This window comes from Apostichopus japonicus, chromosome 11, assembly GCF_037975245.1.
Source record: "Apostichopus japonicus isolate 1M-3 chromosome 11, ASM3797524v1, whole genome shotgun sequence".
In the NCBI taxonomy this organism is placed as follows: Eukaryota; Metazoa; Echinodermata; class Holothuroidea; order Aspidochirotida; family Stichopodidae; genus Apostichopus; species Apostichopus japonicus.
This window is the reverse complement of record NC_092571.1, coordinates 28,374,811-28,391,986: the sequence shown is the minus strand read 5'-3', so window position 1 is coordinate 28,391,986 and position 17,176 is coordinate 28,374,811. Positions and strand designations below refer to the sequence as shown.

The window sequence follows — 17,176 nt, the reverse complement described above, 5'->3', positions numbered from 1 at the left end:
CATGAATCTGACGTAATGTAAGGTGAGGGTGTACATGTTAACAAGGGTTTCACAATTTGACCCCTGGTGACCCCAAACGACCTTTGCCCTCCACCAAAAACAATAGGCTTCTTTAACTCAATGTGGTACATCTACAAACCAAATATGAGTGTGCATGGGGGAGGGTTAGGGGAAGATGATGGCAAAAACCTTTCTTCGGGGGGGGGGGGGGGGGGGAGGGAGAAGCAAACATTTGGAAACCTGTGCAAACTGGATCTGCATTTTGTGGCATTGCACTTCACCTGCAAATTTAGGGGTTAGACAGGCTTCAACTTTGTTTCACCGAGGACGACCAGAAGTTGGAACTCAGCCATTGACCCCACCCCTGGGGGTAATTTTGGGTTTTCCTGATGTGATATCAATCAACCCAACAATACCAGTTCAGACCCCACGAACCAATATTCACCGGGTAAGTTTTGGCACCTCTTCATGTAACGAAACTGACAATTCACTATTCTTTATCCCATATTTTTTTGCAGGGACCCACTTCATATCTTCCAGGGCCTCCTAATTGAAACTTGGGCCTTGTGTTAATAGTTCTACTGACCGAAAATATGCTAAATGATCGCAAGAATACGATTAACGGCCATTGTGGAAATTTATTTCCACCGAACCAGCATTTTCTAAGAATTAGTCTATTATTTTGCTGGCCATGGTATAATCTGAGTCAGAATTTGAACGCAAGCACTTCTGAAAACTTTGAGTAAATTGTTGCAGGGTCAAAACATTTAGCAATTAATCTAATAACCTTTACTAAACAGAATAGCATGCTTTTTGTTTGTGCAATATTCTGAACTATACTTGTTAAATGCCTCAAGGCAGTGTTGCTACTAATATGCTTCCTAGTCACAACAGTAATTATTTTCATGGAACCCACTTGTTGATTTGATTGTTCCATTAATTAAAAAAAATTCTTTTTAATTATGCGGAACAGACAATGAATGACATATGATTGTAACAATTGGCCAGATATGACTCTTCGATTATTAAACAATAGCAAAAGAAAGAATTTAACTAGGTTACAGTTTACCAAGACGTATACGCCTATGCGTCAATGCATGATGGCGTTACAATGTAAATTTTGTAAAACAGACCGTAAAGCGGACGACATAATTATTAAACCCTGTGCTGTCTGCACTTATTAGTGGTACAATGGATGGACTGTTTACGGTATAGTCTTTTTGAACCGAAAGTCGATGGCATTCAAACAGCCTAGACAGAGAGACCAAATAAAATAGTATTGGTACACAGTAAATGGTGGCTATGATGCCAAACATTTCTTAAGAAATTTTCAACTGTGAATAGTTACTATACACCCCCCCCCCTCCCCTTGGATGTCATTCTCAAGTATATTGGTCTGTGCATTGAATGAAAGTTATTTGAAATAAAACAAAAAATCAAAGGACAGTAAAAAGCGATTCATTTGGTTTAGAATATCTTGACTGAATCTCTACATAGCAATTCATGAGTTCATGCATCTAGTTGCCATACTAAACAATCAGGGGTGCATATAAACTGAAAACTCTGTTTGACACTGCCAATGTCAGCTCTTAATGTACTCATGACACCCTCGACACAGCTGCTTGATTACAAAATTACCTCATCCCTCCCTCCCCTCCCTCCCCCTCCCCTCCCTCCCCACACCCACAAAACTTTTGTTTTTTAAAATGAGATTCTTTTTATGTCACTATCCTGCCTGAACTCTTACCAGCCATTTCAATTCCACATTGTGATCAATCCCCTTCCCCCCTTCCCCCCAGCCCAAAAACCCCTTGCCCTCTCTCATCCCCTCCCTCACCTATCTCCCGGACCCTCCTCCGTTGATGAGGATTCAAGTCTTCAAGTTCATTCCTTTTGTACATATGTTTGCTGGCTCCTGGTTACTTTTGCTGCTCAATAAATTGTCAGCACTTTTCTCTGTCATTAACACCTTCCTGACACTCCAGCAATTATTATATAGCATCTGAATTAAAATCAATTTATCAACACTGCCACCATTATCATCTATCCTTCTCTTCTTTCCACATATCAGAGTCTGGAAACCTCGCCTTTAGCTTCTGGATTCGCTTGTATTCCATTCTCGCCCGGCGCCAACGTTCCTTTTTCACCTTCTCCAGCCAGAGGTTGATGTATTTCTTCATGTAAGGATCGTATTGTCTTTTCTGTGATGCCCACTAAAAGCAAACGAGAGGATAGGTTGCCAATGGTTACCCACATCCCTTTGTTATTAAAGTTAATACTAAAGGTTTAATACCACATCCATATTCAAAGATTTGAGAGATGGTGCTAGGAGGGAGCGAGGGGGGGCCATCCATATTCAAAGATTTGAAATATGGTGCTAGGAGGGTGTTGGGGGGGAGGGTAAGTCTTTGTGTTTCAAAGTTTTCATGGTGAACAAAAAAACAGGAGGACAGTGTCCACTAAATTTCAAACCATCCAAAATTGACTGTTTATACTTCTATTTGTCTGTCCAGATTTAAGGCTGGTACATATTAGTAAGCGCACCAAAATAAACCCCTAATAAGAAAAGGGTATCAAATGACAGGATACTTACATATTTGTTCATGAATTTTGGGACGAGGTGTTCTTTTGGTTTAACATATTGCATAAACCCGAACGGTGTGTACTCCCAGCGGCCTGGATGTTTCTCCTTTCTTCCAAACTGGAGTTGGTTCACAGCCTCATCCCTCTCTTTGATCAACTCCTTGATATTTGCCATGGACAGTTCCACCTGAGAAATTATTTCAAGATATGAAAATAATCCTTTATTTACTGTAAAACAGTACATAAAGAATGCTAACAATGATAATGACTTTAAGCTTTTAGTAAACTTGTACCAATTTACCGGTCACAGGCTTTGTGTGGACACCTTTTCCTTATGCCCATCAGCACACATCCCTCCTCCCATCTGCTCAACCCCCCCCATCCAACCAGAAACATTAAATATATCAATGCCTTCCCATATGCCTTTCTCCTACCCCAATGTCACCACCCATATTCCACCACACACACACACATCTGTCCCAGCATCAACAGTAAAAATTTTAAGATCTTAAAACAAATATAAACTTGACTAATTTTGACCCTTTGAAGAAGATCCTGCCAAGATACAAAACATCAGCCTCTCTATTACCTTCACACTGTATATTTACTGTATATTTACTGTATATACTGTATATTTACTGTATATTAACTGTATATTTACTGTATATTTACTGTGTATTAACTGTATATTTACTGTATATTTACTGTATATTAACTGTATATTTACTGTATATATTGACTGTATATTGACTGTATATTAACTGTAAATTTACTGTATATTTACTGTACAAATTTACTGTATATTGACTGTATATTGACTGTATATTTACTGTATATTTACTGTATGTTTACTGCATATTTACTGTATATTTACTGTTTATCTACTGTATATATACTGTTAATTTACTGTATATTTACTGTATATTTACTGTATATTAACTGTATATTTACTGTTAATTTACTGTATATTTACTGTTAATTTACTGTATATTTACTGTATATTTACTCTATATTTATTGCATATTTACTATACATATTTACTGTATATTTACTGTATATTTACTCTCCTGTACGTCTGTCGGCTCTTTGCAGTAGATATTAAAGCAGTCTATTGACAGTGTCTTTCTCTCTTTTGATAAACAAGTAAATCATCCCCTTTCCCGAATATAAAGATGACACTTTACTATTCTGCATACAATAGCCATTAATAAGTCTCTATGTAATTTATTATTATCATCTTTTTGCTGTTTTTACCTTTTCCAGCCGATCATCTCCAGGCATAAACTTCTCTTGCCGTTCCGCCTCTGTTTCTAAAGTAAGCAACATATTCCTCTCCTTCAGTAAAACATACCTGTAATGTCAAACAATTTAGCAAAGGATATCAAAAGTTTCTGTTGAAAGCTCTAGTCAAAGTGACTCAACTTAGTGACATAAAGGAAAAGATTATAGCCAAAGTCTTCAAGAGAAATTAATCAAGTTTGAAAGAGCTACTTGTAGACAGAGAGCAGAGTCGAGGATAAAAATCGCAATGGTAGACTTATAGATAGGTTCACTGTATTGTGCAGTATACTCCAAGGATTCCACAAACTGTTGTTAAACATCAACTATGGAGACAAAATTTTATTTTTTGGATTTTCCATTAATTTGGGAGTTTACACACCCATAATGAACATGTGTAAAACATCTTCAAAACCTACTATAACCCATCAAAAAACAACTACGAAAATGGACATGTACCTCTGGAATGTCTAAAAACAGAGATTAACCCAAAGGAGCCTCTCGTCACCGTGTGACATCATCCTTGGTATACCGCGAAAATCAAACCCTGAAATAGGCACTGTTTATACACAGATAGCAAACTTTGACTTCCAATTTTGAGCGTTTGAAAAGTTGTTAGCTTAACACAAGAACACATGAAGGTACAGTAACCACTAGATTTAAGACAAGTTTACGGAGAAAATTTAGTAAAATGGGTTATTTTATTTGCAAAATTTCCACTCAAATGGGCACACATGTTAATAAAAGTTGTATCACATATGGTCAAACACGACCACCTCCCGCGCTATTCTTCCTCGTTCCTCTTCTGATACTGTAGGAGGTAAACCTGATAAAATTCACTTTTAAATATCAACTCATTATAGATTACTATACTGATATTTTTCACATTTTAAGTTGTAATAGTCACGGTACAGTACATTAGTGAATTAATGTACTTAAATTAATATAACATGCAACAGGGTTCTGGCCTCCCAAATGACCTACAACTGGCAATCAGAGGTCTTGAAAAACACAGTATCAAAGTCTTAATGAGGGTTTTAATGAGCCCTGGATGCAAAACCCACTCTCCATGTATATATGTATTCACATGTGTTTCTTTTTATGAGGGTTTTAATAAGCCCTGGGTGCAAGACCCACTCTCCATGTATATGTATTCACATGTGTTTCTTTAAATAATAAAGGGGCAGTTCCGTAAACTAGTAAACCTTTTCACCAAAACTTAAAAAACGTTGAATCATTACATATAGGGTATCAGATGAAAGCTAAAACTCTGAAGTTTCATAATATTTAGCTAATTTTCACAGAACACATTGTTTTCAGGCAGATTAAGGTGTGTATTAGTCAACCAAAAAAATTTCAAATTTGCTTCACAAAAATTACCCAAAAACAAAATGCCTATTTTTGCCTGTGTATCTTCAGAGGAATAAATATTCTTGGATTTGCTGAAGTGATATAATATATAGATTCAGTTGACAAACAGATAAAGTTGCAGGGATTTTTAGTTTTCTGAGAATAACTTTTTGTACAAATGTAAATTGTCATGTGTACGTCCGTCACAGAAAAATCACATTTTTTAAAATTTCATACAGAAGGAGGTACCCAGATTTCAAGACATCTACAATTCAATGCACATTTTGAACACTCAATAACTACATAATGTGTCTTTAATCCCTAGGATTTTATTTTTTCAGAAAATGCTGTGACAGACGTACGTATTTTCGTACGTCCGTCACGTACGTCCGTCACGCGTACGTCCGTCACATTATTTTTGTTTAGATAAACAATGTATTTTAACATGTTTATCACTACAGTACCTCTGAATTTAATAATCAAACCCATTTAGTCATTAACACAGATGTTAGGTACTGTAGTTTTGTGGTTGCTTCATTAGCATAAATGTAGTGGTATGCAAACATTGCATACTTCAGTGTCAACTAGCATATATATTTGTGTTATTGGAATTAGCACTTGGCAAAATATCAAAGAAATGGCATGGTATTGAACCACATGTTCAGTATGCTATTGTCTACATTGATCTAACACTTTCATCTGAAAGCCTTGTTCACATGAGAAAACACAGAGGGGATCCGACCGAATCATATCCCCTGCTCGAGATCAACATCCTAATGTAAATACTATCCTTCTCAGGGTCAGACCATGACATGTTGGTCCCCTGTTCTGGGGGGTATCAGTTCCAGAGTGCGAAGACTCGGGGACCAAACTTGTGACCGGAGATCAAGGCAAACAAACTACATACAGTAACACCATGTCTGTTCAACTCACTAAATATTAGGCAAACTAACCATGGACATATATGGAACTATTAGCTACAAACTATTTGTTTGTGTACAACATTGTTTCTTGTAGTTCTGCCATTTATTCTTCCCTCTGACCATAAGGTTTCCTTTCAATATCCAACACACTGTATATTTTACACTGTGTTCAACTAGTTTTAGTAAATAATAAATCAGTTTTAGAAGGAAGATTGTCTGAGAGTCATCAAGAACTGTTATTGCAATTGTTAGTATTTTGTTACCGCTGTAGTATGCATGTTATTGTTTTGATGTAATTTGTTCTACATTTGCTTTAGGTTCATTACCTTTTGTGTTGGGTTTCAGGTATCATTATGTGGAAGAAAAGTTAATTTTGAACCACATGTGCTCATAGTTTTATGTTGGTGGACAGAGTTACCAGATGGTTCTTCCTTAACTTCACAGTGTTTGTGTGTATTACCTTTATATATGTTTCATAGTTGCTATACTAACCAAGGGTGTGCCGCCATATCTCTGTATCTTGACATGAGATATTTAAGAATTATTGCCAGTTAATGCTCTCATAGCTATTCAGCAGTACTGCTGAATAGCTATTTGTAGTATGCACACCCTGGTTATAACACTGACTTCACTTGTTATAACAGTGTTATAACACTGACTTCTTTCTCCCACTTTCACCTCAATATTGAATCAATATACACTGCATGCAGAAGTTAGTGACACTCATCTTTATAAGAAATTTGCCATACACTTTGTGCATTTGCACTTATGTGAGAGTCACCATACAAATATTGTAACTTCCTCTTCATTGACTCAGAGTGGGAAATCAGAGCTGGAGCATGAGTTCAAGTGTGAACACTAAAATAGGAGATTTTGGAAACATATCTGCGGTTAAATTGTCAACACAGGACTAAGAACAGGGGATCCAATATGAACACAGCCTAAGAACTCCTGAAGCAATACAACACAATGTATCACACATCTGAAGTTCTGAATTTCTTGTTTGCTGAAATGTGCTGTTATATCATCCATACAGAAGCTTGCAGCATGTATGTACTTTAATAAAAAAAAATTGTCAAGTAAATAAACAGGGTGTGAAGAAAAGTGAAAGAAAAATGGTTTGGTGCTCATACCATTAATAAAGACCCATCATTCTGACCCACTAAAGAACTTCAACTCCCTAGGGGTCTAACATCTGTATTGTTTGAAATGATGCACACATTTTTTTACATGAGCTTACCATTGATGATTTGCATAAAACTTAAAGTGAAATATAGATTTCCAATAGAATAGAAATTTTGTGAGAGGGTAAACCTTCTTTTCACTATTACTTTTACCTAAGTTGTTCCATTAGCCACAAGTAAATGAGCTGCATTATTGTGTACATCTGTCAACAATGGAAACTCTGGGTAAAGCTCTGTCACAAATTAAAATTTTAGGGATACCAAGTAGCACTTTTGTTTGTGACGGACGTACATTTACTATATAATTTCACACGTGTACGTCCGTCACAAAAAATTGTACGTCCGTCACAGAGGAATTTTTGAATATATTGCAGGGAAGTGATATAGGTTTCAACTGCTTGTTTACTGATATGTGTAGTTAAGAGTCTTCTTCATAACATGTATAGTAGTTTTAAATTGCATCCCATCCCAATTCACAGAAATTTTCGAAAGAAAATTACGATCTGAAAAAGTCACTTTCTCTGGGTACGTCCGTCACAGGGAGGTTTTTTAAGTATTTTTGTAGTTTATTTAGACGGACAAGGAATGAAACTCCATACAAGAATAGTACAAGGTAGATGTTCCTTAAAACCCAAATGAAAAGTTATCTCCTATATATAGCCATTGAGATATGGATCAACAAACTGTCCGAAATGTACGTCCGACTTTACGGAATTGCCCAAAGGGTTTTAATGAGCCCTGTATGCAAAACCCACTCTTCATGTAAATGTATTCACATGTGTTCCTTTCACAATCATCTTAACATATATAAACCACACCACAGCATGCTTTTTCTTTCACCTTTAATCATTTTTGTTAACAATTTTCTAGACATCGCAATAAATTGATGTTCAACATGAAATTAAACATACAATAGACTAGTTCAATTATGTTTAAATCAACACCAGAAAACAAATATTTCCACTTTCTTTTCTTCTTAAAAAGTTAATACAGTATATATACTTACACAATCTACAGACACTCCAGACAAAACTATAATTTTGACCACCTTTTAAAAATCATCCATAAGTCACAACTTAACTTAACTGTTATTAGTATCTGTTGAGCTCAAAGTTACAATAACACCCATTAAAGTCCTTCGGCACACCCAGGGAATTTGATTGAAACCCAATTCACAGCGAGTTTTGTCATCATTATCATTCCTGACATTGTTCTCGCAAAATTAAATTGTTTACGATTCATCAGTTCTATGGATAACAAAACAAATATGAAAAACAAACCGGTTGGGTGTGTACCAGTTAGTAAATATCAAAGGGAGAAATAAATGGGTGGAGTCCACAGACAAAACAATTTGTAATATTGTAATAATTTATCACACCAACATATTTTTTTGTAACCATAATTGCACCACACCCTACAGAATGTATTACTGTATGTAACAACAGATTAGCACAGCAATGTAGCTGCATGGCTATTCAGTATTGAATATAACAATTTTTATTTCAAATCTTTAAGCTTTAATATCCTACCCATTTTACAGATTTAGAATTGTTTGCTGTTTTGTTAAATGTTTTGTATGTAGAGTACAGTACATGTATAGTTTTGTAGTATATACTCAAAGGATCACCGTTATGAGAGAGAGATGGAAAATGGGGGTGAGAGGGGGGAGGGAGAGGGGTGCAGGTAAGGTACCAACAAGATGTCCCCTATCAATGTGATGCTCACACTACTAGAGGTGTTAACATCATACCCTAACACAACCAATCTTCTCTGATTATATCAGTTCCCAGGCATGGGCGGCGATCCTGGGGGGGATGGGGGGGATATATCCCCCCCATGAAAATGGGTGGAGGGGATGTAACACACCATATCCCCCCCACCAAATGCCAGGAATAAGAATATGTTCATGCCTTCATTTATGCATCATCGTGAATGTACGGCTCTATTTTAGCTTCATTTCTCGCCTACCATAAACGCAGTGCGATCTTTTCAAATAAACCGTCTTTATAAAGCAAGAATAGTTGTCTGTAGGCTTCATTGGCCCTATAACAACAAAATGTATTATTGCGCCCACGGTATTTATATAGTACATATATGCACCCTCATAGTATTCATATAGGCCCTATAGTAGGCCTACACACGTACATGTTCCCTCGAACAGCTGAGAATCTCATGTTACCAGGGTAATGCTTAATTAGGGGCGTCGGAGCGGTTCGCCGGACCAATATTCACGGCGCAAAAAAAAGGAGAAAAAAAGTAGCACTAAGAAGAAAAAAAAGGCAAAAAATAAAGAACCAAAATGAAACTTCAAAATGTGTTTCAGAAGATTAATCGGGTACAAAAACAGACAAGGGAGAATGCACATAAGAAAAGCTCGGGAAGTGCCATTTCCTGCAATCTGGGAGGCATTTTTTCAAAATTTTCTCCATTACGCTACGCGCCAACCAATGGTGGCGCGTAGCGTACAGTAGTTTGACCTTCCAAACGTCCCCCCCCCCCCGATAATTATGGTAGATGGCCACACTCTGATCTTCCGTACCAATCCCAAATAGCTTCCGACGCCCCTGTTAATACACGTACGTTTCACCTGGATGCCCTAGCAATCGGTACCTAGGAATGTAACTATGTGTAATTGTGTATTGCATGTGTATAGGCCTATAATAGCCTGCATGAGGCCATTTTCTTCATCGAATAATATAAAGAGCTCTCGAACATTCTAACGTAGCGCCTGAAACAAGATTGACAGGGGCAATTTTCCCAAAATAACACCCGAAATTAAAAAAAAGTATTTTGGATCCTGATTATGAGATATTTCGGACATGATATCCCTATTTTAAAGTTGGGTATATGCCGCATGGAAACCTCGGCAAGTGCCGTTTCCGGCCATCTAGAGGGTTTGTAAATCCCAAAATTTTCTTGTACGCTTCGCGCCAACTCATGGTGGCGCTACGCTTAGATAGTCAACAAGGTCATATCCCCCCCACTCAGAAGTACGGATCGCCGCCCATGTTCCCAGGGTCCATGCACTGTCCATGGATTAAAACATTCCCCAGAATTGTCGCCAGATTTCCTTGTACACAGATGACCGACTTACAGAACTGTACTCTACTGTTTTGTAGTCGTTTTGACTGTTTTGGAAAATTTATCATGGAGATACAAATTTGTGGATTAAAAAGCTTCAATTTTGTTTGAACTACTGTATTTAACTGGGAGGTTTATATACAGTATTTACTACCTCTTACTAATTGATCAAGCATGGCATCATACCCATGTACAGGTTATGGCCTGGATTGAGATCATAATATGTTATTTACGTTTGGAATGACACAAATTACATGCTACCTCTTTAGAAAACACAGACAAGAATGCAACAAACACAATACACAACTTATGATGATGGGACAAAAACAGACAACAAAAGCTTGAGACCTCTTCATAGCCAACTGTCAAGGTACTGTCTTATTCAGAAAAACAAAAATTCTACACTAAATCTGAAAACCTCTGATCTAAAATTTATTGGCCCTAACTGTATATATAAATGGTTGATTGAACTAAATCTAAACTCCATGAAGTATTTCATAGCACTCTAGCCCTGTGCCCTGTTAGTACTGTACATGTACTGTACATGTCAACCACTGTACCAAATTGTTATGTGAGTGACTTGTGCATCTAGAAATGGGCACCCACAGAAAAGCTTTCGATATATGATCGTGTAAATATCTGTGATAAGTATGCCATTTCTAAACTGTGTCTGAGGAGGTGCCACCAACCAATCTACTATTAGTCGGCATACATACATTGTTGCATACTTACCATAGTTTGTGGATGGTCTCATTATCCTTTAACCGAAGATCTTCAATTTTCCATTCTCTTCCTGCAAAGATGGACAGAAAAAGAAAAAATCAGTTTAACACAGAAAAGCAGAAAAGGGGATGGCAAAGGGGTGTAGGATACACGGAGGAGGGGGAGGGGGAAGGCAGGCAGAGTGGTAGGGGGGGGGGGATTGGTGGGATTAGGGAGAATGAATGAATGCAGATAATGAGTGTACACAATTCATCATAATTTACACCAAAGTTATTAATTATGTGCTGACGCAATTAAATTGCAAAATGCATTCTACACTGGGATTCATTTATCCTTTGGGAAGACTTTTTACTGTTATGTGCACCAAGTGTTCCAAGATGGTTAACACTATTCCTTACAGATTGATATGTACCCTCTACATTTGCGGGGGGGGGGGGGGGGGGGGGGGAAGGGTGGCTCTCTCAGGCGGGTTGTAGTGCCCAGTTTTTCCGTTGGTTTCAAGGCCTATCGGGATTACGGGTCGTAGTAGTAGTACATGCAAATTGCCACCAATGTTGTTCCCTCCCTCCCTCCGTTGTTTCCCTCCCTCCCTCCCTCTTGTACAGTACATATATTTTGTATTACATATGGATTCCAATTACGGTAAACTGATCATTAGTTTGTAGTTTTGTTCATTGCATCCAGCACTGTTCAAATTATTGTGAACTTTGAACTCAATATTGTAAGGATATATACCGTACTGTAGTATAAAATTTACTGCACTTTTAAGAGAACAAAAATTACTGTTCTACCGGATACAATATACCACAAATTAACAAAAATTAAAATAATAATAAGAAAATGATACTAGTACGCAGAATATATGCTGAGAAACGAATAACTTAATATCTATCTATACAGCAGTTCATGACTATGCAAAAATTTGTCACACTTTAAATACTGTTGACCCCAAAATTGTTTTTTTTTTTTTTAAATGAAATAAAATATGACAAAATAAAAATTTCAAAAAACAATTTTCCCATAAAGGATGATGCAACAGCTACTGCATCGATCCACTTTGTACTAGAAACCATTTTTATAAAAAATAAAAAAAGAGAAAATTTCCTTTCTATTTTATTCCCAGTGCAGTTCCTTCTTAACAAACAAGTTGTCCAGGCATGACAATATTAGAAAATATAAATTTTGTCTGATTGAGTTATTCAGTGAGTTGCTACAGTAGGTTATTGTTAACAACCTTTTTACCCTGAACAGTAATCATTTCCTTTCATCTTTTCTTTAGTTTATGAACTTTAGGAAAATGAGATTCTAAATAGATCTAAATGAAACCAAAATTTACAAAGAAATTCATTCTTAAGTTAAATTAAACTGTATTCTTAACTTCTTATTAACCTTATAATTTATATACTTTTGTACAATAATCCAGAAGTGAAAACTTTCTGGGGAACATGACTTTGCCAGTTTTAATCTCGTTGACAACCAAGCACTCAGGATTCATAAAATCTGGTTTAGTTTAGTAATCTTAAAGGGATATATATAATGCAAACATAAACATCCACATGCTGGTCATGAATGAGTATGGTCAGCTTATACCAAGGGTTCTCTTTTGGATGAGTGCTCAGAGAGTTAAAAGGAGAGGCATTAAATTGTTGCACCCTTTCCAGCTACCTGCATGGACTGCCAGTTAACATCCTGTACTGCAGTATCTGACCACTTTTTAAAATACTGAGACACCCCAATCATCATCACTTGCAGGGCAGTACTGTACATGGTGAGATCAAAGTAAATTTCAGAACATTGAAAGACCAGCACAGAAACCCCATTAACTTCCCAATTCCCAAACCATAAACAACTTGCAGTGACAAAATGGATGATACACTGAACATTTGTTCAAATTTCTATGTAACTATTTTGCAATTTTTGTATGAATTCCATAATGAGAGAGATGTTTAAACAGTACAAAAGTGATCCATTGGTTAATTTTCTGCAAAGTGTGAAGTTACTGACATCTAAAATGTAGCAACTGTAATTGAGCATTTTGGAAAATGGTCAAGGACTTGGGGGAACATACTGTATCTCGGCCCTTCTCGGGGGAGATACTGTATACTGTAGCTTGGGGGACATGTACTATAGCTTGGGGGGACATATACTGTATCTTGGGGGACATGTACTGTATCTTGGGGGAGACGTGCTGTAGCTTGGGGGGACATGTACTGTATTTTGGGGGACATGTACTGTAGCTTGGGGGACATACTGTTGCTTGGGGGAGACATGTACTATAGCTTGGGGGACATGTACTGTAGCTTGTGGGAACTTATTACACTGTATTACAGTCATCATTTGCAAAAGCTTGAAAGAGCAATGGACCCAAAACGAAATAAATTTTTTTGTTAATTTAAACAGTCTAAATGGTGAGTAAATTTTGCAATCTGAGAAATAATATGATATACTGTACAAGGGAACAAATATTTAGCATCTCAGTTTATGATGGCATCTCAGTCCACAACAAACAATGATCCCTGTAGGTAAGTTACTGTTAAAGTAATACCTACCTGACTTAATATCAGGTTCACTCCATAATTTTGGATCGCCAAAGAACTCTTCCAAGCCCAGATTTGCGTGTGACGTGTGGAGCTGCCTTGCTCCTGACACCAGCCGTGTCTTTTGTTCAAGATGTTTTGCAGAATTTTGTTGATGAACGACACAAGATGGTCTCTGTCCTCTGAATTAGAAGAAAGGATCCGATTAATAAAATTTAAAAAAATTGAGAAATTGAGTCCTTGGGCTAAAGAAACATAATTTCTTTGTACTGTAGTTTGAAAATCATGCAGATGCTAGTTAACTTATAGAGGCTGGTGGTTAGTCGTCAAGACTAAGACTTGTGTCAAATTTGAGGGGTTTCCCTTCCCCTTTGTTGGGAAAACACATTATTTTCATGGGTACTTGTTTAGACAATTTTCAACCATCATGGCTATTCGTCTGGTGAATGCAATGTACAGTACAGTAGTACTAACTTTTAGACAAGCAGTCTTTTACCAACCAGAGTACACAATTTCAACACTTGGTTAAATAAGAAGTGTCATGAGAGAATTCATCATGATCAACAATTCACATTTCATTCTGTGGGACTAGGTTGATTAACAGATCACTTGTCCTTGAAAAACTTTCCCAAATTTCTTTCCAAAACAACACAAGTTTGCCACATTGTGGGAGAAAACAATCAGTCTTATCCATACTGTACTTCAAAAGTACCGTGATGAGAATCAACTTTTTTACCATTTTTATAGACCAACCACTACATATCTGTCAGGTGCAGGCAAAAGAATGACAACTCTATCTGTAATACAGTATTTGCATTTAAATCTAGACCCAGTTCATGGGGCTTTGTGACAATGAGATGTTTAGTTGTTTAGTAGAATTAGGTTTGAAATGATGTCAAAGTTCATGGTTCAAAAATGATAAACTTTAAGATCCGGCTATCTCAAGAAATAAGTTATCTAGTACTGCATCAAAAACTGGGAATGTGGGTAGGGATGCACCGGATATCCGGTCCGGCAGGACTATTTGGCCGGATAGTGAGCAATTATCCCGTTCCGGCCAGATATTTTTCATAATCAGGCCGAATCTTTTTCAAAATCTGGCCTGAATTATTCCTTAAAAAGGTGTTGGTATTAACTAAAATAAATGTAAACTATTTCCAAAAATTAATAAAAACATTCAAAGTAAGGAAAAATTAGGTTTAACACGTTTAACTTAATTTTCTCAATGGTCTGACCCACTTTTTCTAAAGATCAACCAAAATAATACTCCTTTTTTCATACTTCTACTTCTTATTAATGATTTTCTTTTGTGACATAATGAAAAATTCCGGTTCCTGCCAGATTTTATCCGGCCGGATTTCATGTACTATCCGGCAAAATCCGGTTCCAGCCGGATCCAAAAATTTGGATCCGGTGCATCCCTAAATGTGGGAGAGGGGAGGGGGTGGGGCAATCACAATTCAGTATCTCTGAGGTCAAAGGTAGGTGTCACTTTAGTAATGACATCCAATATTCAACCACCTGTCAATGGAAGAAATATTTTGGAATGTTTACAGTGTGCTACACTTCAATACTACAATACAGTACAGTAGGTACTGTGTATTAAGAATGGCACTGGATGAAGATCAAATGAACATGTTAACTCATGTATTGTTACAGTCTACCAAGTGACCTACAGGAATGTAGTATGTATTTTAAAGTTTATGTGCTGGTGACTGAGGATTTGGAGAGCTGCAAGTTATTTTAACATCCGCATGCAAGACTTGTTTCATCTATTATATATGCTAATTTAATGGTGAAAACCCTAGATTTCGGTAAATGTATGTAAGTGCACATTTTTAAATTTAACTCAGGTGAGGAATGGGCCTCCTTTCCTATATAAGACTATATGGAAATGGAAAAACGCTCAGGGATATAATCTGCAGTAGGACCTCCAACATCAGTATTCCATGCATTTCACCCACCACTTAATTGAAATAAGTACAGGCTAGGCCAGGGATGCGAAGTGTCGTACTCAAATAATTTTTCACCAGGAAATAAGAAACTTGGTCCCTGATATTTCGTCCGGCTTTCTGTTGAATAACACGATATGTTTCCTACGCTAAATCACACCCCCACCTCGGTTGTCGTGCAAATAATGCATGTACTGTTAGGCTTAGGCACAACCATTTGTGGGTCATACTAATTAGCGTAACACTTTGATTACAACCATTGTATTTGATGGTATTTTACACTTGTTGTCTTGAGTTGTCGTGAAATCGGCCTGTTGACGCTAATTAGTATGACCGCCATTTGTTACATGGAATATTTCGCCTAACCACTACCAAGACGTCAAGTGTATACGACTGATCTATTCATTTACGTAAACGAAGAAATATTAGCAATCCATTGATATTCTAAATGTACCTATGCAGACGGTAAATAAAACAATTTGTTACCTGGGAGATGATACAAAACGTCTAGTAGAGTCTATACTACATGATGTTTTGAAAGAAACTCTTCTCAGCAGAGATGAAACTGAACGCAACGAGGGGCCATTTGCGACCGACATGATTTCTCGAAGGGTGCACAGTAATATATCAAATATCATTGACCAACTGCACAGTTGTCCGAAGTAAGCGACGGGACTATAGAGTGACATGTGTGTAACTACACGCAAAAAAATGGAGTGTTGAATTTGAACACTTTCCAGGTGTAACCGTTCACCCTACACCTGAAGGGTTACTCTGACCCTGAGTAGGGTAACATAATTCATGTAGCGTGTATTTTTTACACCTGCAGAAAGTGTACTTTCAGTTCGAGCATTCCGATTGGTCAAACCTCCCATCAGCTGGATTCTTAGTGCAAGTTAAGTGTTTAAACCACTGACAACATTTATCGTTACTAAATGTACTATAGTAACCACTACACGGCCATATATACGTGCAAGCCACATAACGTTACGTACTCAGTGTGCGATAACGAGCTACAATGGCATGGAAAATGACGTTATAGGAGACTGGGACCTGGAAGAATTGATTGAAAAATTCGGAGGTATGTTTTGATGTTATATAAGTGAACGTGAAAAGAACGAGATATGCTTAGAGACCCACGACTAAGTTGGGTAGACCAATGCATTTGAATCGCTTGCGTGACGTAGACCTAACGTTAAAGTCATACGATAAGTTAATATAATAGGCTAGGTGCTATTTGTCATAGTCAACTGATAATTGTCAACGAATCTTTGTAACCTACATACAAGTAAAATTAAACAGAATTGCCTACGGACGGGTGGAGGACCTTGATCTAGGCCTTTTATGTAACCTAGTGCATTCTATTCCTTTTGGGCGTTAACCGTAACTTCGTATACCCTGCGAGTCACTTTTTTAAGTAGTAGTAGTACTAGTAGGATATACTTAAGCTATTTCAAGGCAATGCATTTTTAATAGCATCTGGCATGGGCCTATAGTTACGCTGGTACTATGTTTAATAAAGGATAAACATATATTCATGTAATGCAATATATAAATACCACTAC

The 17,176-nt window shown here is 37.1% G+C and overlaps 1 protein-coding gene across 1 annotated transcript; it reads right to left on the bottom strand.

The window, feature by feature from the left end:
• Positions 1-1,828: 1,828 nt before the first annotated feature.
• LOC139976216 (large ribosomal subunit protein uL29m-like) lies at positions 1,829-16,256 on the bottom strand. The gene is made up of 6 exons (XM_071984772.1): positions 16,098-16,256; positions 13,672-13,841; positions 11,132-11,192; positions 3,838-3,934; positions 2,594-2,770; positions 1,829-2,213 (listed from the first exon to the last, which is right to left on the bottom strand). Exons 1-6 carry the CDS (start codon positions 16,247-16,249, stop codon positions 2,040-2,042), a joined length of 831 nt encoding a protein of 276 aa, XP_071840873.1. The 5' UTR covers positions 16,250-16,256; the 3' UTR covers positions 1,829-2,039.
• Positions 16,257-17,176: the final 920 nt, after the last annotated feature.